This window comes from Opisthocomus hoazin, chromosome 5, assembly GCF_030867145.1.
Source record: "Opisthocomus hoazin isolate bOpiHoa1 chromosome 5, bOpiHoa1.hap1, whole genome shotgun sequence".
In the NCBI taxonomy this organism is placed as follows: Eukaryota; Metazoa; Chordata; class Aves; order Opisthocomiformes; family Opisthocomidae; genus Opisthocomus; species Opisthocomus hoazin.
Genome location: NC_134418.1, coordinates 27,774,834 through 27,793,883, shown reverse-complemented (window position 1 = coordinate 27,793,883; position 19,050 = coordinate 27,774,834). Strand labels below are relative to the sequence as shown.

The window sequence follows — 19,050 nt, the reverse complement described above, 5'->3', positions numbered from 1 at the left end:
AGAATTCCTAAGAACTAGTTACGAATAAAGAGAATGATTTTAAAAACTAGGAAGAATTATGAAGAATGAATTTCTGTCACTAGCTTTAACCTCCGATATTTTTTATTCTTTAAAGATTTAACTTGCAGGACAGCTAATCTACTGTTTGCTGGGGGCTTGCTTTGTCCAGCTATCCTAGATGAAGATAGTCTATCTAGTCATCCGTTACAGATGTTAACTTGGGGAGGGAGGGAGGGGACTAAGCAAACGTCCTGCCCAGGGAAACAGATGAATAAGATCTTTAGACCACTACTGGTGGTAAATGTTATTCTGTTAAGTATTTGCATATACGTGATGAAACGTTGCCTATATTAAGCCTTCCAGCAAAACAAGGACTGCATTTGAACAAAAGTGACTGAAAGGAGACGCTGAAAACTTTTTTTTTCCTTTCTTCTGTTTTTTTTTTCTGTTTCATGACAATGCAAGCAGGAATTACTACTTTAAAAAAAAAAATCTGCTGGTGTGTGCTTCCTGTTCCAGTTTGTTTAGTCACAAGTCTGAATTAGATCTCTCTGTTGGTTGGTTTCATTTACTATAAACAGGTCTTGTGCTTTGTTTCAATACATCAAAGCCCACAGCCAGGCACAGCCAGGTAATGTGAAAGGAGGTGAGAAAGTTTACAGTCTTGCTTCATTGTTTCTTTAAGCCTTCAAGACAACGGTCTGAGGGATCACCCGGAGGTTAAAAGAAGGCTTGGCTGGGTTTTTTTTTTTATAAACTGGGTTCTCTTTTGTTCCTTTTGTAGAAACCACATGTAACTTTAGGTCAGAAAAGAGTAAAATGCGGCACTTCTTTAACCAGAGTTACCGCTGCCTTGGGGTAACCGGATCAGGCAAAGGTGTAGGCTTCTCTCCGTGCTATGCTGGCGCCGGCGATGCTATCCTTCAGGTGAGTACCAGCGGTTTATTTTCTTGTCAAATCTCCATCCACCTGAAGGATGCAGATGGCTGAAAAGGGTTTTTTATCATGAGTGACACTGCCTAAAAAAATCACTGGTTTAGCCCTTTAAAGGTAAAAGGGAATCGCTCCCTCACACAGTATTTTTACTAAACCTGCTCTGAAAGTTTGCTTCCTCTTTTCTTCCTTTCCTTTTTTTTTTTTTTTTTAATCTGCCCTCTTAAAACAACAGGAATGCTGCACTGGCCCTCAGCCAGCCAAGGCTCAGCGAGCAGGGTAAAATTTCAGTTCAGATTTACGGGAAGGTGTTGGGAGTAAAAATCTGGTTTGGTGAGTTTAAGGCAGGGAGTAGTCAAGAGACAACCTCGCTACTGTGAGTGTGGAGAGAAAGGGAGGAGGAAGAGAGGAGGGGGAGGAAGGATTAAAAAAAAACACCCGGGCTGGGGATGAGAGACCAATTTTTCCCCCTGTCCGAGTTTCAGTGCGTGTTCCTGAGCTCCCGCAGCCTTATCGAGTTTGTAGGGAGAAAGTCGGGTCTGGGAGTGGAAGAGCGGCGCGGTGCTGGCGAGGAGCTCAGCGTCCCGCTCAGAGCCCTGGAATGTGCGGCTTAGGGCAGGGGCGAGCAGGGGCTTTAGCTTAGCTGGTACTAATTGCAAGTTTTAGTGCTCAAAAACTCTGTTAAAAAAAAAAAAAGAGCAAAGAGCCAAGAGAAGGGGTTAAGGCTGGGAGAGCTGTTGCTCCAAGCAGCAGCGTGAGGAGTTGCTCAACTCTTATTTAGCAGCACAGTAGAAAGGAAAATGCGTTAGGCTTCTGCCCTGAAACGTCGCCGTTGCTGCGAATGGTGCTGGGCGCTGAGGCGGGCTCCAGGTAGGTACTGGCGCTTCTTGGTTTGCTCCGCTCTTCCTCTGTCCTTCCTTGAGGGTGTACTCTGCTGTGATTGGGTTGACAACGTAAGAGAACAGAAGTTCGCTCAGAAAATACACTTAAAAATATGTTTAGAGGGAAAAGGCAAATGAAGAGGGCTGCAGAGATTCTCGGTGAAATTTTCGTGACTCTGTCGACGTGATAAATTTCTGGTGATTCTGAGGAAAGATGACATTTGAGAGGTAGAAGCAGGTATTAAATAAGGATAGAGCGAGAAGTGATCTGCGGATCTGAGAGTTTTAAATAAAAAGACGTACGTTTCTCCGTGTCAAAGAAAAAAGACAGCATGACATGCCTAATGTCTTTGGAGTACATTTTGGAAGGAGCGTTTTGTTCCTATGGCTGTTTCTTCTTTTTTGGGGTTTAAAATACAGTAGCTTGCGCAGACCATGGAGCGGTGGCAGAAGTGACAGGGAGGTGGCAAGAGGGCTCTGAGATAGGCTGCTGTCTGCCAGTCTGTTGCAGGCATTAGCATAAGAATGGGATCTTACCTGGGAAAAGTTTCTGAGGACGGTTTAAAACACATGTGTCGATCAGGAGGTCAAGCATCTCCTTCACTCTGAGGTATGTGTGATTAGATGAGAAATACCAGGGACTCCTTCTTCGCGTGAAAAGAAATAGCTGATTTTTTTTTTGTTCAGAGGGAAAGCTGCACAGCTCATTTCTTCTTAGGAATTTAAAATAAAGCTTTGAGCTGAAGCCAGCGTATTAGAATAGTTAAAGATGGGCTGGGACCTAACAAGTCGCAAAATCCCTCCTAAATTTGATCAGCTCAGCGGGGCTGACCTGACAGAGGGCAGGAGCGCAAGACGGGGCCAAAATGAGCCGCCTGAGGCTAGCACAGACCGAATATCGGTGCTGCTGTGTGCCTCCGAGACTTTGCAAGTGATGATTTGGACAAGCCTGCAATTACTCTTCACCAGTCAAGCCAAGTCCACATGATGCGAGAAGGGGAACTCGGGCGTCTTTCGCAAGGGAGGCGTCGGCGGTGAGCGCAGGCTGGCTGCCAGCGGGAATGCCGGCGGGCTGCGCGCCCGGGCCAACGCGCCGCGGGTGCCAGGCCGCGGGGGCGAGAGGTCGCCCGCGGTGCTAAGCGGAGACTGGTATACAGCTGGGAAACTGGGAGGCAACGCGCGCTCCCGGAGAGGAAGCGGAGATAACGCCGGGAATACGCCGCTGCTGGGTGTCCGGCAGACTCGTGGCACGAGCACTACAGGCTGGCAAATGGCTGTCTGGGAGATAAGTGAAGAGAGAAACACTTTTCTTGTGCGCTCGTTCTCTCTCCCGCCACTCCCCTGCATACTCCCCGTCCCGGGAGAGGTTTTTCTCCTGGCTTGGTTTAAGGCCGTGCATCCCGCCTGGAGCTGAGGGCAGGTGCTCCCGCCTCGCCTGCCTGCCCAGGGAGACCCCGGCTCCCTCCCTGCTTTCGGGTGCCGGCCTCTTCTGAGACACAGGCTCTGGGCCTGAGGTGTTCTTAGGGAAATATTTAGAGTTGGCTGGCATGTAAATACGGTTGCTAATCATTCCTGTGTGTCCCTGCAGCGGCCCGGGATGTGAAATCTTTGTTTGAAGTTTTAGAAAGTAAAGGAATGTGCTGCCTTCAATACACCAGATTAAAAAGAAACGTTGAAAACCTTGGAATAAAAGTATTTAATATAAGCAGCAGAGATGGCAAAGCCTTCAGGGAATACTGTTTCAATGGCAGCTTGGTCTGAAACCTTGACCTTCTGTCTGGCTTCATCAGGGCTCTCTCTGGCACCGGTGTCTGGTTTTGGGGCTGCCCATGTTTTGGGGTCCTGGCTTCTTCCTCCAGATGCAGAGCCGCCCCGCTCCTTTGCTACCCCTCTGTGAAATGCTACACCCTCTTCTGTGAAAGCTGTGAGGGCATCTGACTGAAGGCAGAAGGGTTTGCTTTTGCTTGTTAGGATATATTTTTTCCACTGTTAGCCGTTTCCCTCTATGAAAAGGAAGACCGCTTGGGTAAAAAGCTGGAAATGATGCCTTTTTGGTAGCTGATTAAAAATATTTAATCCCCGCAACATAGATGGCAATTCTTACTTCTACCATCACAGACTTATTATTGGCTCTGACAACCAGTGAAATTGATTTTTATGGTTTTAAGTGTGTACTGAAGTCCTATTCATTGGGTTGGCAATAACATATTCAAAATTTATTAATATCCAACAGCTAGAGTAGAAGATCCAGGGGTTACTCTGGAGTGGATATGCAAGCACCTGCTTGTTTACCGTGGGAGGCCACATCACTGTTAGAGCGACAAACTCCAGCAGATGCTATACTACACTTACAGGTGAAGCAAGAATATAATCTTGGCTCTTCCATTCAAACCGCTCGCTCTGATCATCTGTGCATGGTTTCCCAAATCAACATTTCTCTGATTTATTGAGAAATTTAATAGGGGAAAAGTATGTGCTTTTAGTGAAGAAATGTTGCCAGATCCTGTTCATGTTGAACATCAGAAATCAATGACTGATGAATGCAAAGAGCAGGTTTTCTTTGTGGAAGGAAGCAGATCCGACAGACGAATCATGGGCTATCTCCATGCCTGTGTACGGGTGCAGGTAGTTGCCTCTTTGGTCAGGAAGTTGAAATCTCCAAATTACCAATGACCTAAACCCACAAATCTTTCCTCATACTGTAGTCAAGTCACTTTCAAATTTGCTTCATGTGGAGATTTTTAGGGACAATTTTCAAGGTTGTTAAATGAATCCTGTGAACAGGATATTTTTACGTGCTGCTTTAGCAGAAGGAAGGACTCTGACCTTTATCTTTCCATTAAGAGGCCTAAAATAATATTTCTTTCTGCTGTTGTAATTTTTTTTTTCAATAAAATGTTTCTGGGTACACCTAGCTCTTGCCAAGGTCAGGAACATCTCAATAGCCTTGCTGACACAATGCAGGCTTTGTATAGCTATGACTGGTAGGGTTTTGGTGACACAGTAAACTCAGCAGAGCAAAGCAACTTCTTAGTAGCTGCATCACTGACTACCTGATATTTGAAGGCATTTTTGTCCTTTCCAGGTCTTTTATTTGTCATGATCATGAGCAAGATTTAATTTGAAAATAGGAGAGAGGTTTTCAATATTTTTTAAGAGTGTATTTTACAAAATACTAAGAGTCCAGATTTTATCTTTTACCTACCTAGGTCATAAAGCTGAGACTAAATCAGCACAGATGAGCTTATTTGGCACAAGACGGAAAGAAACTACAAATGCATGAGAATCCTCGACCAAGAATCATGAGACAACATTAACTTTCAGCTATTTCCAAAGTGGGCATGGCTTAACCAGCCACTGACAACCAAAATGCTCTCTGTCCTATTCGCCAACGTGAGGGCCATTGGGAGATTTTACTCTGGAGAAGCACCACCCCAAGTGATGCAGTTCAGGGTTTGCATTAATTTTTTGGCCTTTTGAGTACCCAGTGGACATGCTTGAGTTCTGCCTTTAAGATAAACTGAAATACTGCCTCTGCATTTCTGTCTTTTATCAGAGAAATTTAGTAAGCTCCACCACAAGTCAGGGTGTAAGTTCAGCCTCAGCAAGTTGACTTCTCGGTAACGTTAACAATGTCATTAATTACTGTGCTGTCATAGACCCGGGATTCCTGACCGGGGTGTTGCTGCTGCCTGTGTACCTGCTCTGCAGGCAGACCAGAAGGACTCTCACCATCATGCAGGGTTTATGCACGAAATACCTGGTGAGAGGCAAGAGATGCATTAGACACGGGGTGGAGCACAAGGAAATGGTGAGAGGGGTCAGCTGGGCACAGAGCAGGCGCAGCATGCCATCAGCACTATTTCAACAGCAAGGGAGAGATTTTCAAAGGAACTTAAGAAAGATAAGCAAAGTTTCTCTGCAGCTGGGACCAGGGAGGTAGTCCCAGGGAGGAATTATGAGGGAAAACAGAAAGGCACTTGATGGGAAGCAAAAAGTGGGTGTTCAAAAGCTGCAAAAGGCATGCATTTGCCGTTCAGCTCTGCCTACCTGCGCAAGCGCTGTGTGTAAGGACACCTTTTATTTTATTTGGTAGAGAAAGGAGAGCTGGTCATCAGAAGCACAAAAATGAGAGGCACACTCAAAGCATCAGGCTATGAAAACGACCCTTGTAATAGTATTTGGAAGATGAAACAGTGGATCAAGATTGCAATTAGGAAAGCAGAGAAAAGGATGTCGCCATTACTGAGTTAATGTGAGGGTGAGACCCGGGAGAAGTGTTCTAGCTACGAGGACAGATAGAATAGGAATTGTCTTTCATGTGTGGGTAGAAAGCATCAACAGGTCTCAGCTGTAGCCTGAAGGCAAGGTTGCCCAAATAAAACCTGTGCCCTGCTTGCAGACAGAGTGGTTATGGTCACTGTGGAAAGGAGAGGAAAGAGATTTTGGGTATCCCTTGAGAGTGGGGATATTAGGGACTCTGTTTTATTCATGCTGAGCTGGAAGTGATGGCTAGGCTTTCAGCAGTCTTTCAGAAGACAGCAGAAAATATGGGTGAGGGGCATTAGCTGGGCTGGATATTATGGGAAAGCAAATTGAAGGAAATTGAAGTATAGGGAGAATTTTCAATTGAACTTGGTAGAAAGACAAGGGTTAAAAGCAAAAGAGAAGTCATCGCGGTTGATGGAGTGGAAATTACAGAAAGGCTGAATGATGGGACATAATGGGGGAGGCTAATGGATGGTGCTGAATGGGACCACTTCAAGGTTAGTGCAGGGAAAATTCAGCAGTAGAGAGCCTGGAGTCTGAGCAGTGCATGCCAAATAAACGGTCTTTTTTTGCGAGTAAAAGAACAGGATCGGGGCAGCAGAGGAAGGGAATAGTTGAGATGGACACAACATGATGAGGGGGTGGTATGGATCATCAGCATAAATCAGCAACAGTGAGAAGAGAAAAATGGAGAATCAAAACCGGAGGAAGGCAGTGGACTTGAGTGAAGGGGAGTGTCTGCAGGGCTGGGAAGGGAAGGGAGTAAGTGAGAAATGAAGGATCCTTGTAAAGAGAAGGAGGAGGGAGAAAGGGGGGAAAAGATCAGCTCATGGAGCATAGTCTGATACGAGCTAGGGAAAATCTGAGGCAGAGATGCTTCGTGAGTGTTTGAAAGCCTTGCTGCAGAAGCAACAAGGTTTCAGGACCTGGAGTGAGGGAAGTACAAAGGGACTGGGGCTAAATAAGGTCTTCAAAGCTGGAGCGTGTGCTGGAGTGAGAAACAGAGGGCACGAGGACTGGGCAGGCAGCAGACAGGGTGCGATGGTGGGAGCTCTCAGGGTTGGGGAGGGCGGAAGAGTCACAGCTGGGAAAAAAGGCACCAAAGGCAAGGAGGCAAGATTGAGTCAGACATGCATGTGCTTGCAGGGACGTGTCCACAAGATGTTTTTACAACGAAAGAGCATGTTCAGCTCACCTTAATAAAATATTCACATTATTAACATGACTTTAGGCCATGTCCACGTCATGTGCGTGCTTCTGGCAGCAAAATTTCTGTTGGCTGTTGGTGCTGCAATTTCACCAGAGTTCATGCACTGGTACCCACATCCTGGTGTGAGCACTACTTCTCACAGGGAGAGTTTCACTATCATTAGTATTCCCATTAAAGACAGCACTGACAAGGTGCCTGAAGCTCCCAGACCATAGTCACAGGTACAGCTGCAGGCAGAGTTAGACCTCATGGGTAGCTGTATTCAAACTTTTGGGATTGCAGTACAGTCTGTGGGTCTTGAAAACTGACTCTGCCCTTGGCTTCTTCACCTCATAAAGCGGGCAAGAAAAGACCCACCTTATCTGACCTCCTGAATGCACATGTTCAATGGATGGGAAGCTGGACGCGCCTCGGGTTGGATGGAGGAGATCTGAATGTGTCTGTTGTGTGGTGTCTTACTCAGTGTTTACGAAGTAAACAGGGTGAGGAGATCCTGCTGACAAGGTTGTCTGCTCACCCTGAGCACCCAGGCCCAGGTCAGCTGCAGACGTACCCGGCGGTGCCACACAGCCGCGGGGCCCAGGAGCAAGCTTTGACCTGGGCACGGTCCAAACAGGCCACAGCTGTCCTGCAAGGAAGAAAATGGAAAGTGATTTTTTCGTAGTGATTTTTTCAATAATTGTATTGAGCAATAATAAGCAAAAAGGCTTCTTGCACATACTGAAGCCCCAAGTCTCGCCTTACCTGTGTGAGTCACAGGTCAGACTGTACGTGTGCAGAATAAATCTCCGCAAGCGCCGGAGGGGTGGCGAGGGGTGTCTGGTACAGCAGGAGGCTGCTCTGCCTCCTGCGCCATGTGGGCAGTGGGAAAGTGGTCCTGGCCGGGCAGCGGCTCCGGAATGCGTTTGTGGCTGCTCTGCTCCTCACTGCCTTGTAATGTGCCAGCCTACAGCCCCCAAAGCCATGCCTGATGCTGGAAGGGCTTTTCTCTGGCCTGTGTTTCACCGCGGGTGTTTGCAGGTCCTTGTCTGGGGTGCCGAGAAGATCAGAGACCAAGTCTTCCCACATGCGATTTGTATTTCTCTTGAAAATTCTGGGTTTATGCAGGTATTTGTCTGCAAGCTTACATTCCTGGTAAGCAGCAAGACAGACTGACAAAAAATTTTAGCTTTTACTGTCTGCTGACCTTAAGAGTCTAAGTAAGAAAACTGTCAAAATTCCTGTGCAAATTCCTGGCCATTCCCATGGCCACCGGCCTCGGGAAAGTTTATCAGCTCACTGTCTGGTTGATATATGGGGCACTGTATAAAACCTACAGCTCAGAGGGATGTGGAATGAACTGCCAGAAGCCTTGAGTAAGTGCAGTCAAGTGCTGCTGAACTGGAGGGACTGGTGGCCTTGGCTGTTGGCTTTCTCATCAGAATGAGAAAAGCCCAGGGCAAACAGCTCTTTTGCTCACAGAGCAGTTCCAGAGCCTTTTTCCCCTCTAGCTACAGCGTTATCTGGAGTTTTAACTGCGGCTTTTTGATTCCTGTCATCTCCCAAAGATGAGTTTGTGGTGGTATGCTAGCGGCAGGAGAGGCACCATTAAAACACAGCAGGGATTTGAGACTGGTGTGTTATGTGCCATCCTGTTAGCCCCTGGGCTGTGGGCTTGCTGCGAGCAAGCTGTTGGCCCTGTTGTGGTGTCCATCCCACCAGTGAAGCAACACAGCAGAGGGCTGAGCCTGTTCGACCAGCCTCAGCTTGTGGCTTTACTGAGGAGGCTCAAATCTGAGCCAGACCCTGGCATTTCCATCTGTAGATCACTGAGCTTTATTAAACAAAAAAAAAAAAAAAAAAAAAAAGAGAAAAGGGAAAAGAAAAGTATGTTATTTGTATTCGTATATTTACATATATATACAAACCTTTCTATTTATTTTATACATTTATATGTTATTGCACTCCTTGCCCAAATAGTAGCCTTTCTTCTACACTGGTATCAGTGATCACTGACTTCAGTGAACTCAGTAAAAATGCTCCGTACCTCTAGAGGCGCAGAGAACCAGGCTTTGGTAAGTTTAACTTTGCTGCTGTTTGGGGAATACCTTGCTGCTTCCAAACCGATGTAGCCTTCTCTGTATACGCAGAGCAGGTATCAACACAAATCAGTCTCAGTGCTGGATTTTTAATTCCCAAGGCACTGTCAGTCAGCTGCCAGTGTTTAGTTATCATCTTTGTCTCTGGTTTAGGGGGATGATTTTGACGGGATCATTTTCCCTCGCTGTGCCTTTTTTTTTTTCCTCTCCTTCTGTGAAACTCTGGAAATGCATGCTTGAGGAGTGCCATAGGAGGCAGACCATTAAAGAACATGCAGTGTGTATACAAGAGGTGATAGGGATGCACCTGCTTCTAGCATGGAGCATCTCTCCCTCTTGATATTTTCCAATAGACACAACAGTTTTTCCTAAATAAATAAGTCACGTAAAAAATACAGGGTCTCCAAAGAAAATAAAAGCAAAACTGCTGACGGTGCAATCTACTTACCTAAGGGCAGTGTAATAAACTTAGTTTTATGAAAAATGCCATGAATCTGTGAGCCTAGAAGGTTAGACTTGCAATAAAGCTTCATACTGGTAATAGTGAATATCAGTTAAAGACCACGGGTCTCAATGAATGTTGTGGGTACCCAAGGCGCAGACTGAACGGGGGAGTTGTAAGCTGGGGTGTAAGTTTACAGTGTCTTTGGAGGCACCTTCTTGTTTTTAATATGTATGCAACTGTATGTTCTTTTTTTTCTTGTACTCCACAGTAATCAGAAAGAGTCCTGCTGCAGTTTGGGGGCTGTAATCGTGCTACCAGAGGGCGGATATGAGGCTATCTGTCCCCATGCGTGCAGTCGTGCCCTAGCAATACCCACAAACGGGTTGGACAAACCCTTTGCAGAGCTAAGGCCGGTGCAAAGAGGATTAGATAAGCTTGCTAGTCGTTGTTGTGCAAGTTTCTTTCCGAGTTCCAGGTTCAGAGCAAAACTTGGCCAAACCCACGGGATCGAAACTCCTCGGTGGCCGGGCTCCGTCCTCATGGTGCGATGGGACAGTCAGCGTGCAGCACCTGCCACTGACTCACTGCTTCCCCATGCCACGACGTCCGCCTTCGCCTTCCAGCACCGGTGCCAGTTTCTGGGGCCTCCACGCTCCCCGCTTGCTCTGCCTGTGTCCAGCAGTGAGTTTGGGTCCGTGGCTGGGGATTCTGGAGCAAGAATGCATCTTTGCAAGGATGCAAAGTGAGGGGTTGCTGAGCAACGGCTCTGTGGAGCACAGGGGATGCACAAGCCCGTTCAGAGGGCTACATAACTGGGCGCAGAGATGCTGGTGCCATGGAAAAGCAGGAGATATGAAACCCCTCTGTGCCAACATCAGGAGCTCTGAATGACATGCAAGATGGAGGAACCAGGCTTCCATTTTCACTGTGTTTCTGCTTTGTTCAAATCTGGGTTCCAGCCACAATGCCAAAATGCAGGAAGGGCTTAGCTTCTGCCTCACCTCTGACAAGGGGGCACTGCCCCTGTGTGTCTTCTTCACTTTGAGGGTGATGGAGCACTGGAACAGGCTGCCCAGGGAGGTTGTGGATTCTTCTTCTCTGGAGATATTCAAGACCCACCTGGACACAGTCCTGTGCAGCCTGCTGTAGGTGACCCTGCTTCGGCAGGGAGGTTGGACTACATGACCCACAGAGATCCCTTCCAATCCCTGCCATTCTGCGATTCTGTCCCAAAACAAGCACTGTAACATGAACAATGTGAGATGAACTGCATTTTATTGGTCCTTCTATAGATCCAGACCATTTCTATCACATTTCCTCTTCATCTAATCTTATCTGTTTTGTGTTGCAATCCTTGCTGTTCTTCCGTATTTCCAAATCAAAGCAGAATCTTTCTGCAAAAAATCTGCAGGCTGCCTCCATTTTGAAATGTGGCCTCTTTCAAACAAAGAAAATCGGTTCTTTGTTAGCTCCTGTGTTTGTTAATCCTTACCTGGAAAGTAACTGATGCCAAAATCATTGCATTCTTAAAGCTCTTGCAAATGTCAATCACTATTAAATAAAGGTTTCTTCTGAGTTCACACATACTATTGTATGCATATGTGCAATAGGGTGTAGAACAAGCCAGGCAAGAAGGAAAAGGTATATGAATGACTGGTTTTGCAGGAAAAGGCACCGGTATAAAGCTTAGGAAACCTGGGATCACGTCCCTGCCTTGCCACAGAATAGGGCCTGGACAAGTTAACGACGGTACGGTCAAATGGGTTGTTTCTGGTTACTGTGGATATCTGGTTTGTGGTTACCAGTCTCTGCCAGTATAGCTGAATATCCTGTTGCATTGTGAGGTCTTGCAGCAGGATCTGCCATGGCCGCTCTCTGGGGAGCGATGGAAAATCTCAGTGTTTTTTTCTGTGTGTTTAGCTTACGCCTCTATTTTGGTAGCATTGGGCAGATGTGCTGGGAGAGTCCCCGGAAGAAGGGGGGGATGAAGGAAGGTGCCGATCAGCCGGAAACCTAACCTCAAGGTGCTGATTGTGACAAGTCCCAGGCTTCTGCTCCGATCACTGCTTTTGGAAAAGCAGTTTGAAATGCACTGCGAAAGGGCCTGTAGCTTTAGTATTAATAAATAGATGTAACTGTTGTAGCCCACTCTGGAGAAAACTGCGTGCAATAGAACCTACAGAGATCTGGGACTGTAACTGCTCCAAGTGCATGAAACTTTGCATCTAAAAGTTCCCATTGTACGAGCAGATGTAAAAGGAGGAAGACAGAGCAGCTCTGGTTAATTAGGATGCCGTGCATTTTTTAGTAGGAGACTATTTTCATTTGCTTGTAATTTCACAAAGCTTTAAATCCCTGGATTGAAACATTGCATGGCAATTAGTCCACCTGAGGCTTGTGAATTGTTCTGCATTTGCCTGGATAGAGGCTCAAGAGTTGATTAACCTAAACTGATTTGACCATTTCCGAAAATCAAAGTTAGAGAATTTGCTTTTTTTCAAATTTTTGCAACCACTTCCTAGGGCAGTGACTTGACCTTTAGCAGGGAGGTGACTCTTGCACACAGGTAGCCAGGTTTAAGCGGGATAGAAACCTTTGAAAATCATGGTTTCTGCATGTTTAATGGAAACTTCAACTTTCAACATCCAAGTCCCAGAAACCATTGTTCATACTGCATGTGCTCCAGTCTAAGCAAGACCTTATTTGCAAGTCTGGTGCAAGGCTGCTAGACTCCCTGTCACTGAGTTCAAGAGCAGCATATAGGGCATCTAAAGGTAAAGCAAGCAAAGAAACAGGTTCTGGGGCTTGGGGCTGTGAAAAACAGGTAGGATCTAGGAGCAAAGGAAGAGAAGAGAGAGGAGAGGGACAAGGGGGTAGGAGAGAAAGGATGACTGTTTGCCTGGAAAAGCTGATGAGTAGTCAGAAGGCTGATGGAAAGAGAGACTTGAGGGGATAACTCAAATGGAAGGGACTGAGAACTGGTGGCTAGGCAGGGAGACAGCACGTTTTGGAGCAGGGTCTGACACAGGGGACTGCAAACGGAGCCAGCCAGGCAGGGAGACTCGGGGTGAGAGGTAACGACCCGAGGTACGTAATGGTGTGAGCCCGGAGCGCTGGTGTCGGACAAGGGCAGGAGGGGGAGATGGGGCAGGTCATCTAAGGAACCAGAGCACCTGGGTATGGGAATCCGGGCCTTTTCCCAGCACCGCCTTTCCCTTGGGAAGTTGGAAGGAGCTCCTCGCTCCTGCCTCTTCACTCTTGCTGCTGCTACCAGCAAAGGCCAGGCTGGGCTGCTGCCCTGCGTCTGTGATTTACTCAGTTACTTTGTGGAGCAGAAATCTGTGCGGTAACTCTCATGTGCTATCCCTCCGGGTGACACACGCGTAAGTAGGATGCCACATGATGGAATCCGGGGTTGGGTTTTTGTTTGCATCAAAAAAAAAGGATGTAAAAGCTAAGGAAACAGCGTACAGACTCAGGAAAAAATATGAAGTGTATAATTCAGACAGTGCCAGATTTATAGTCTACACAATCCTAATTTGCCTTCTGGTATGTATTATTGTGGTACAATCCTGGTTTTTTGACACATACAGTACTGTTGATTTTTTTGTAGGATCCTTCCCTTATATGTATGAGAAGGAAGATGGTTAGTGAGCAATTTACTTCAGGTTTTTTTTTTTCTCCTGCTGTTCAGAATGTAAATGGTTCATGCTCTTGCGTTACTTTGCTCTGAAGAGAGAATTACTACTCTTTGACTTTTTAATGGTGTTCATCTATAGTATTTAAACACTTCACAAGCAGTAATGAGATAATCTGCATAACAACCATTTGCTATTTATTTACTAAAAAAATGAGGATGCAGAATGTAAATTAAGAAGTTTACCATGGTTTTGAACGTGGAATTTAGGATACCTGGGCCAAGCACAGGTGAATTTCTTTAAAGTTCATCTTCACTGAATAATGTGCTTTAGGATTAACAAGCTCTAGCTATAGATTTATGTCAAGCTTAGCAGGTTATTTTGGGTAAATAGAAATAAACATATGCAAATAAGTTGAAGTGTTCTTTCCACATTTTCGAAATAATGCAACCACATATTTTTGCTTTAGAATGGCAATTCATTTAAAAATTTGACCAAATTTAACAATAAAAATGGGGTAGAGAATCCAGAAATGAAATGTTTGCCTAGGGGCAATAAATTGCCTCTTTTTTTTTTTTTTCACTTCAGCTAACAGTATGAGTCAGTCACACTGCTTGCCTTCTGACTCTGTTTTCCAGAAAACTTAGATTTGCTTAAGATCTATATTTTCAAAGTGCATTTCCCAGCCAGTCCACTTGCAGCTCTAAGTGCTCTTTGCTTCTGCAAACAAATTGCAGACTAGAAAATGTTCCCACCCAAAAATAAGGAACATGCAGTCGGTGACCATCTGTACAAAGCTTGCTCTAAACAGCTTGGCCAGTGATACACAGGATCCATGTGCAGAGCGAGGACAGAAAGCGGTAATCAAGAGCCTGTTTATTTGCCTTAGCTATAAGTTCCCCTTTCTCGCAGTGCATCAGGCGCTGCGTCACCTCTGATGCCTCCGAGAGAGTGGAGGGGACAGCAGCTGCCATCAGTGCCTGAGCCCAGCTTCTCTGCTGGAGCAGGGCCACGCTCTGCACTGCATGGCAAGTGAAGGAGGCCACCTTCTCCCGCAAGGGTCCGGAGCAGTGCGGCATCCAATTTGCAGCACCCAGCTTCCAAATATCAGGTGCTTCAGGGGACCTCTGACACTTCTCAGCGGGAGCAGCACGTTGTAGCGCTCGGTCTCCCGTGCACGGGTCTGCAGCATCCATCCAGACCTGCGCTGTCACCTTCACCAGTGAAACGTGGGCATGAGGGCAGTGGTATGGCCTGTCAGGTTGGAGGGTACCCAGGGAAAGCACTGTGATGCTTCGGTCCCTTCTGGACTGGAGAGTCTGTGTTGATGTGTGCGCCTAGAGGCAAGCAGCCGGGGTGGGGAGATGCCAGCCCACTGCCATTGCATAGCCACGGAGCTGCGGGGCCAGGAGGAGAACCCACAAGAAGAGGCAGCCTCCCCACTAACGACTGATTAGGTTTGGGGCTGGGAAGGCGTAATCCCAAGATGTTGTTTCTGCACCGTGGCCCGTTGCTGTGTTTTACCCACATCTCTACATGTCCGTGGGGTAAAAGAGGTAGGAGTGAACGCTGGCTTCTCATGGGTGGGAGCCACCCACGCTCTGAACCGTGCAGGCTTGAGGGTCTGGCTTCAGGATGCAATGTTCCCACACGCATCCCCGCTGGTAAGCTGGAGAGCTGGTGAGCCTGGCCCAGCAGGGCAGGTGACAGCATCTCGCCAGGGTAGCCTCTTTCACTGACACCATTACGGCTGGGAAAACAGCCTGGGAAAAGATAAATGAGGCTGGTGTCCTTAGCATGATAAGAAAAGATAGGAGGATAAAAAAGGAAGACATTGTGGAAGACAAATAGTGAGGAGAGTGCTGAGGACTGGGATATTACCCTTGCTAGGTCTCCTAGCATTAGACATTTCCTCACTTGGGGAATATGTCCAGCACGGCTCTGACCACCACATTACACCTCTTCTAGAGGTCTGTATATTCAAAGCGGTTTGTAAAAGCAGGAGTCCAATGTGGCGACCCACCCTGTGCTGCTAGGGTGTCTGGCTCTCCTTCTCCTGGTGGATGAGAATTGCAAGTGATAGTTACCTGAAGCTAAGCTATTTTCAGGTGAGGAACAGGAGGTTGGTGGGAGACTGAGGTAATGGCACTGTGGACTCGGAGGTGCCCACCGTACAGTGCTGTCTCTCGGCTTTGTACTTTGCCTTCAGACAGGCTAGGGCTGAGGCACATCTGTGCAAGGGGGCTGCTTCCCCTCCCCTAGAGCCGTTGCAGAAGCCTCAGTGGCTTGAAAGGTGCAAGATCAGAGCCTGAATGCATTAGATGTCCTAGCCAGCGTGAATTGGTAGAGATACGGTTCTTTTAATGTACCATTCTAAACCAGAAGCAGACAAATGAAAGATGCCCATTGCACCGGGTACCGCTGACACCGGAGGAACAGGCAGCCCCTGGTCAGCCAGCTTGAAATCCAGAGTCAGAAATGAAGCACGCAGAGCAACCCCCCTCATATGTAGCAAATGGCTGAAGATAAGGACCAAACCTCCTGTCCCAAGCGGGCTGAGACGTGGTAGATCATGCTGCAGCCTGCGCTGAGCAAGCCCAAGTTGCGAACATGCTTATGAAAACTAGCCGGTGGATGATTCACAGAGAAAACACCCCCCCCCCCCCCAAAAAAAAAAGCAGAAGAAGAGCTTGCACCCCTCTGATGGGAGACACAGCATTTACACTGCTCTCCTAACCTGGTGTGGTAGCGGTGTGTTCCCTTTCACGTACCTGCACCCATGCTCATGGGCACTCTCTATTCTGCTGCAAGGTCACTGGCTTTGAGGAGGACCTGCAGTGCACCAAGACAGCTTTGTAACACATGATGTTGCAAGATGGTAACTTTTCAAAAAGTGCAGGACTGTCATTATCATTTCACATCTGTCCATTCTTCTGTTCATTTAATGGGATGATCATAGGGAGTGCAAGCTGCTCTCTTTTCTTCTTGAAAGCTTTGATCAGGTCTGCAGTGCAAGCATTGGCTGGCCAAGCTGTGTTGGCCAGGTCATATTTAATTCCTTCTTCTCTCTGTACTTCCCCCCTGCTTTCCCACACTGACAAAACTAGGGGTCATACCCGCCCACCTCACCAGGAAAAGCTCCTCATCGACTGGCCAGATTTTGGCCATATAGGGTGCAAGTACAGCGTGCTGGTACAACACCCAGGGAAAACACAGCCTGAATTCTGTGTGAGCCCCGGCAGCTCTCAGCGGTGACAAGCAGCAGCTCACAGCCACCTGTGCTGTCTAATGGTGGCAAGGAGACCCCGTGTCTGCACTGGTTATGCCTAATCACTTCAAACTGGTGAAAATGAGCTCGTGGTTTTCTGGCTTTCAAAGCTGAATTGGCATCAGCCCTCTTGGAGATAACATGCATTTTTATTGTCGTACTTGAGCAGTTTTTCCTTCCTTTGTATTGTCTCCCTGTTCAGAATTCGATTTAATATTCCTTCTCTCCCTCTGTTTTGGTTACTCTGTGTCTTGGTGCTTAGAGATTTCCTGCCTGTATATTGAAAGTTTTTAATGAAGAATTTCAGCAACACTCGGAGTTACCCGTAAAAGCCCTCTGCAGATTTTGATAGAAGAAAGAGTTATATGAAATTACTTCTAATCTCTTTATCCTTGTCACACCACTCTGCTATGCAGTAATACACCAAAGAATTTCCAGAAAGCAAAGGCTGGCGACTTAGAATACCTAGCGACTTGGTTGAAAAATAAGTAATGAAGGAATTGGGAGGTGAATTCAATCTGCTGCTGTATTAGCTGGGGGACAAAGGAGGGGAAAGGTAGAGAGAGAAGGCTGGAAAAAGGAAATGCTTTCTCAGTTTTTTTCTTCTTTTTTTTTTTTAATAAAACCTTGAGGCCAAGAAAGCCATTTCCCTCAGAAGTTTAGATCATGTTCTGAAAGTTAAAAAATGAGGCGTTTTGGTTGACTTTATCATGGCAGCTATCAACGGCACATTGTTAATCCCTGTTCGAGTGGCAAAGCTGCAGAACAAATAACAGTACGTCCTTGAGTGCACCAGGTCTGTGCCTGACAGGTTTTCATTTTTCACCCCATTGCATAATGCTGGCATGCACATATGACACGTAGCGTATGAAACTTTCTGGGTAGGGCTTGATTCTGCCTCCATTCAAGTCAAGGGCAATACTCTTCCAGTTCTCAAAAGCGGCAAGGTCACGGCGTGTGCTGGAGCCGACCACAGCCTGACTGGGAAGCCAGGCAGCAGTATTTCAGAGTAGGTCAGCTGTCTCCCACTCCACTCCAATCCCACGTGCACTTGTGCAAGGACTTTTACCTTTTGAAATCCCATGGCAACTAATGGCTTTCACCACTTGCCTGCTGTTTTCTGAGATTTATTTCCTTAAAAGGAGAACAAAAAAAACCCACACAAAAAGAAACCACATCTATTATTTCCTCCTGAGATATACAGACGAAGAAAGCAATATATTTATTTTCTTGCATTCTATGTTTGTCAGTCAAAGCCAAGCATTGTGTGTAGGTGTTATGTGATTTAAAAAAATACGATTAAATGTGGGTGGGACTGAAAACGCAGTTGCTATTATTCATCTATTTATGCTATCATAGATGTATGATCAGGCTGTGATCTTGTACGGCAGCCTAGGAACCTACAGATTGCTTGAATCATCCTTCTGTAAAAGGGCCAGGAGATGCGTTATTTAATCTTTCTACTAGATCAGCAAGATCTGTGTAGACTAAATGTGTATTTCATACCTACAGCCAGCATCAGCCCATTCATGTGATGAAATTTCAGCATAGAAATCCATACCTGTACTTTTCTTCCTTAGAATATGCAAAAAACTCATCAGGATTCCAACTGGGGAAAAAAAAAGTGTGAACAGCACAGTTACCAAAAAATGAAGACCTTGTAAAAACAGAACTATTTGTAAGCTTGGGTCAAGTTTGCAAAATGATCCTGTGTAAAAATATAAATTCCAAGGAAAATATTCCCACTTTTCAATTTGGAACATCTTAGGTGGAAAATGTAGGAAATTTTAAAGAAACACCACAGAAAAAAAAATCAAACTAAAATTTATTTTTTTATTTTGTCAAGAAAGGCAAGAAAAAAGAATCATTGTTTCCAGGTTCAATTTGTGATAGAAAGAAAAAAGGTTATTTTACACACCTCTACTTTTGACACTTTCACCTTCTCAAAAGGAGTAAAGATGTGGCACCGACACTTGGTGGCCTCGCCATCCTCAGCTGGTTCGAGCAGTGAGTATTTATGTGGGTGTTTAATTCTGAATGCTCCGTGAAAACGTACCTGTGACGTACGCAGACCATCCAAAAATATTAGGTATAGATCCCTTATCAAGTTTTTGCAGGCTCAACCACATTCCTGCTTCCACAGAGAGCAGTTCTCCTAGCTGCAGGCAGTACAAACTTGTTGCAGTGCTAATTATTTGATCATCTGCCTGAGTATTTCCAGATGGAAAAGATTTCTTTATTTTGCTTGTAAAAGAAGGGGGTTGGTTTTCTATCTCTGTTCCCCATTAGCTGCATCTCTGCTAGTAAATTAAACATGCCCAGAATCGC

The 19,050-nt window shown here is 46.2% G+C and overlaps 1 protein-coding gene across 3 annotated transcripts in view; it reads left to right on the top strand.

Annotated features, from left to right (window-relative positions):
* The first annotated feature begins 546 nt into the window (after positions 1–546).
* The window catches only part of RBM47 (RNA binding motif protein 47), an 81,325-nt gene continuing 62,821 nt past the window's right edge, over positions 547–19,050 (top strand). For 2 of the 3 annotated variants that reach the window (XM_075420749.1, XM_075420747.1), the window contains exons 1-2: positions 568–646; positions 785–927. In XM_075420749.1, coding sequence (XP_075276864.1) covers positions 899–927 — 29 coding nt within the window. In that variant the 5' untranslated portion in view covers positions 568–646; positions 785–898. Of the gene's footprint in view, positions 647–784; positions 928–19,050 lie in introns of all 3 variants that reach the window. The other variant, XM_075420748.1, reaches the window with a different exon arrangement.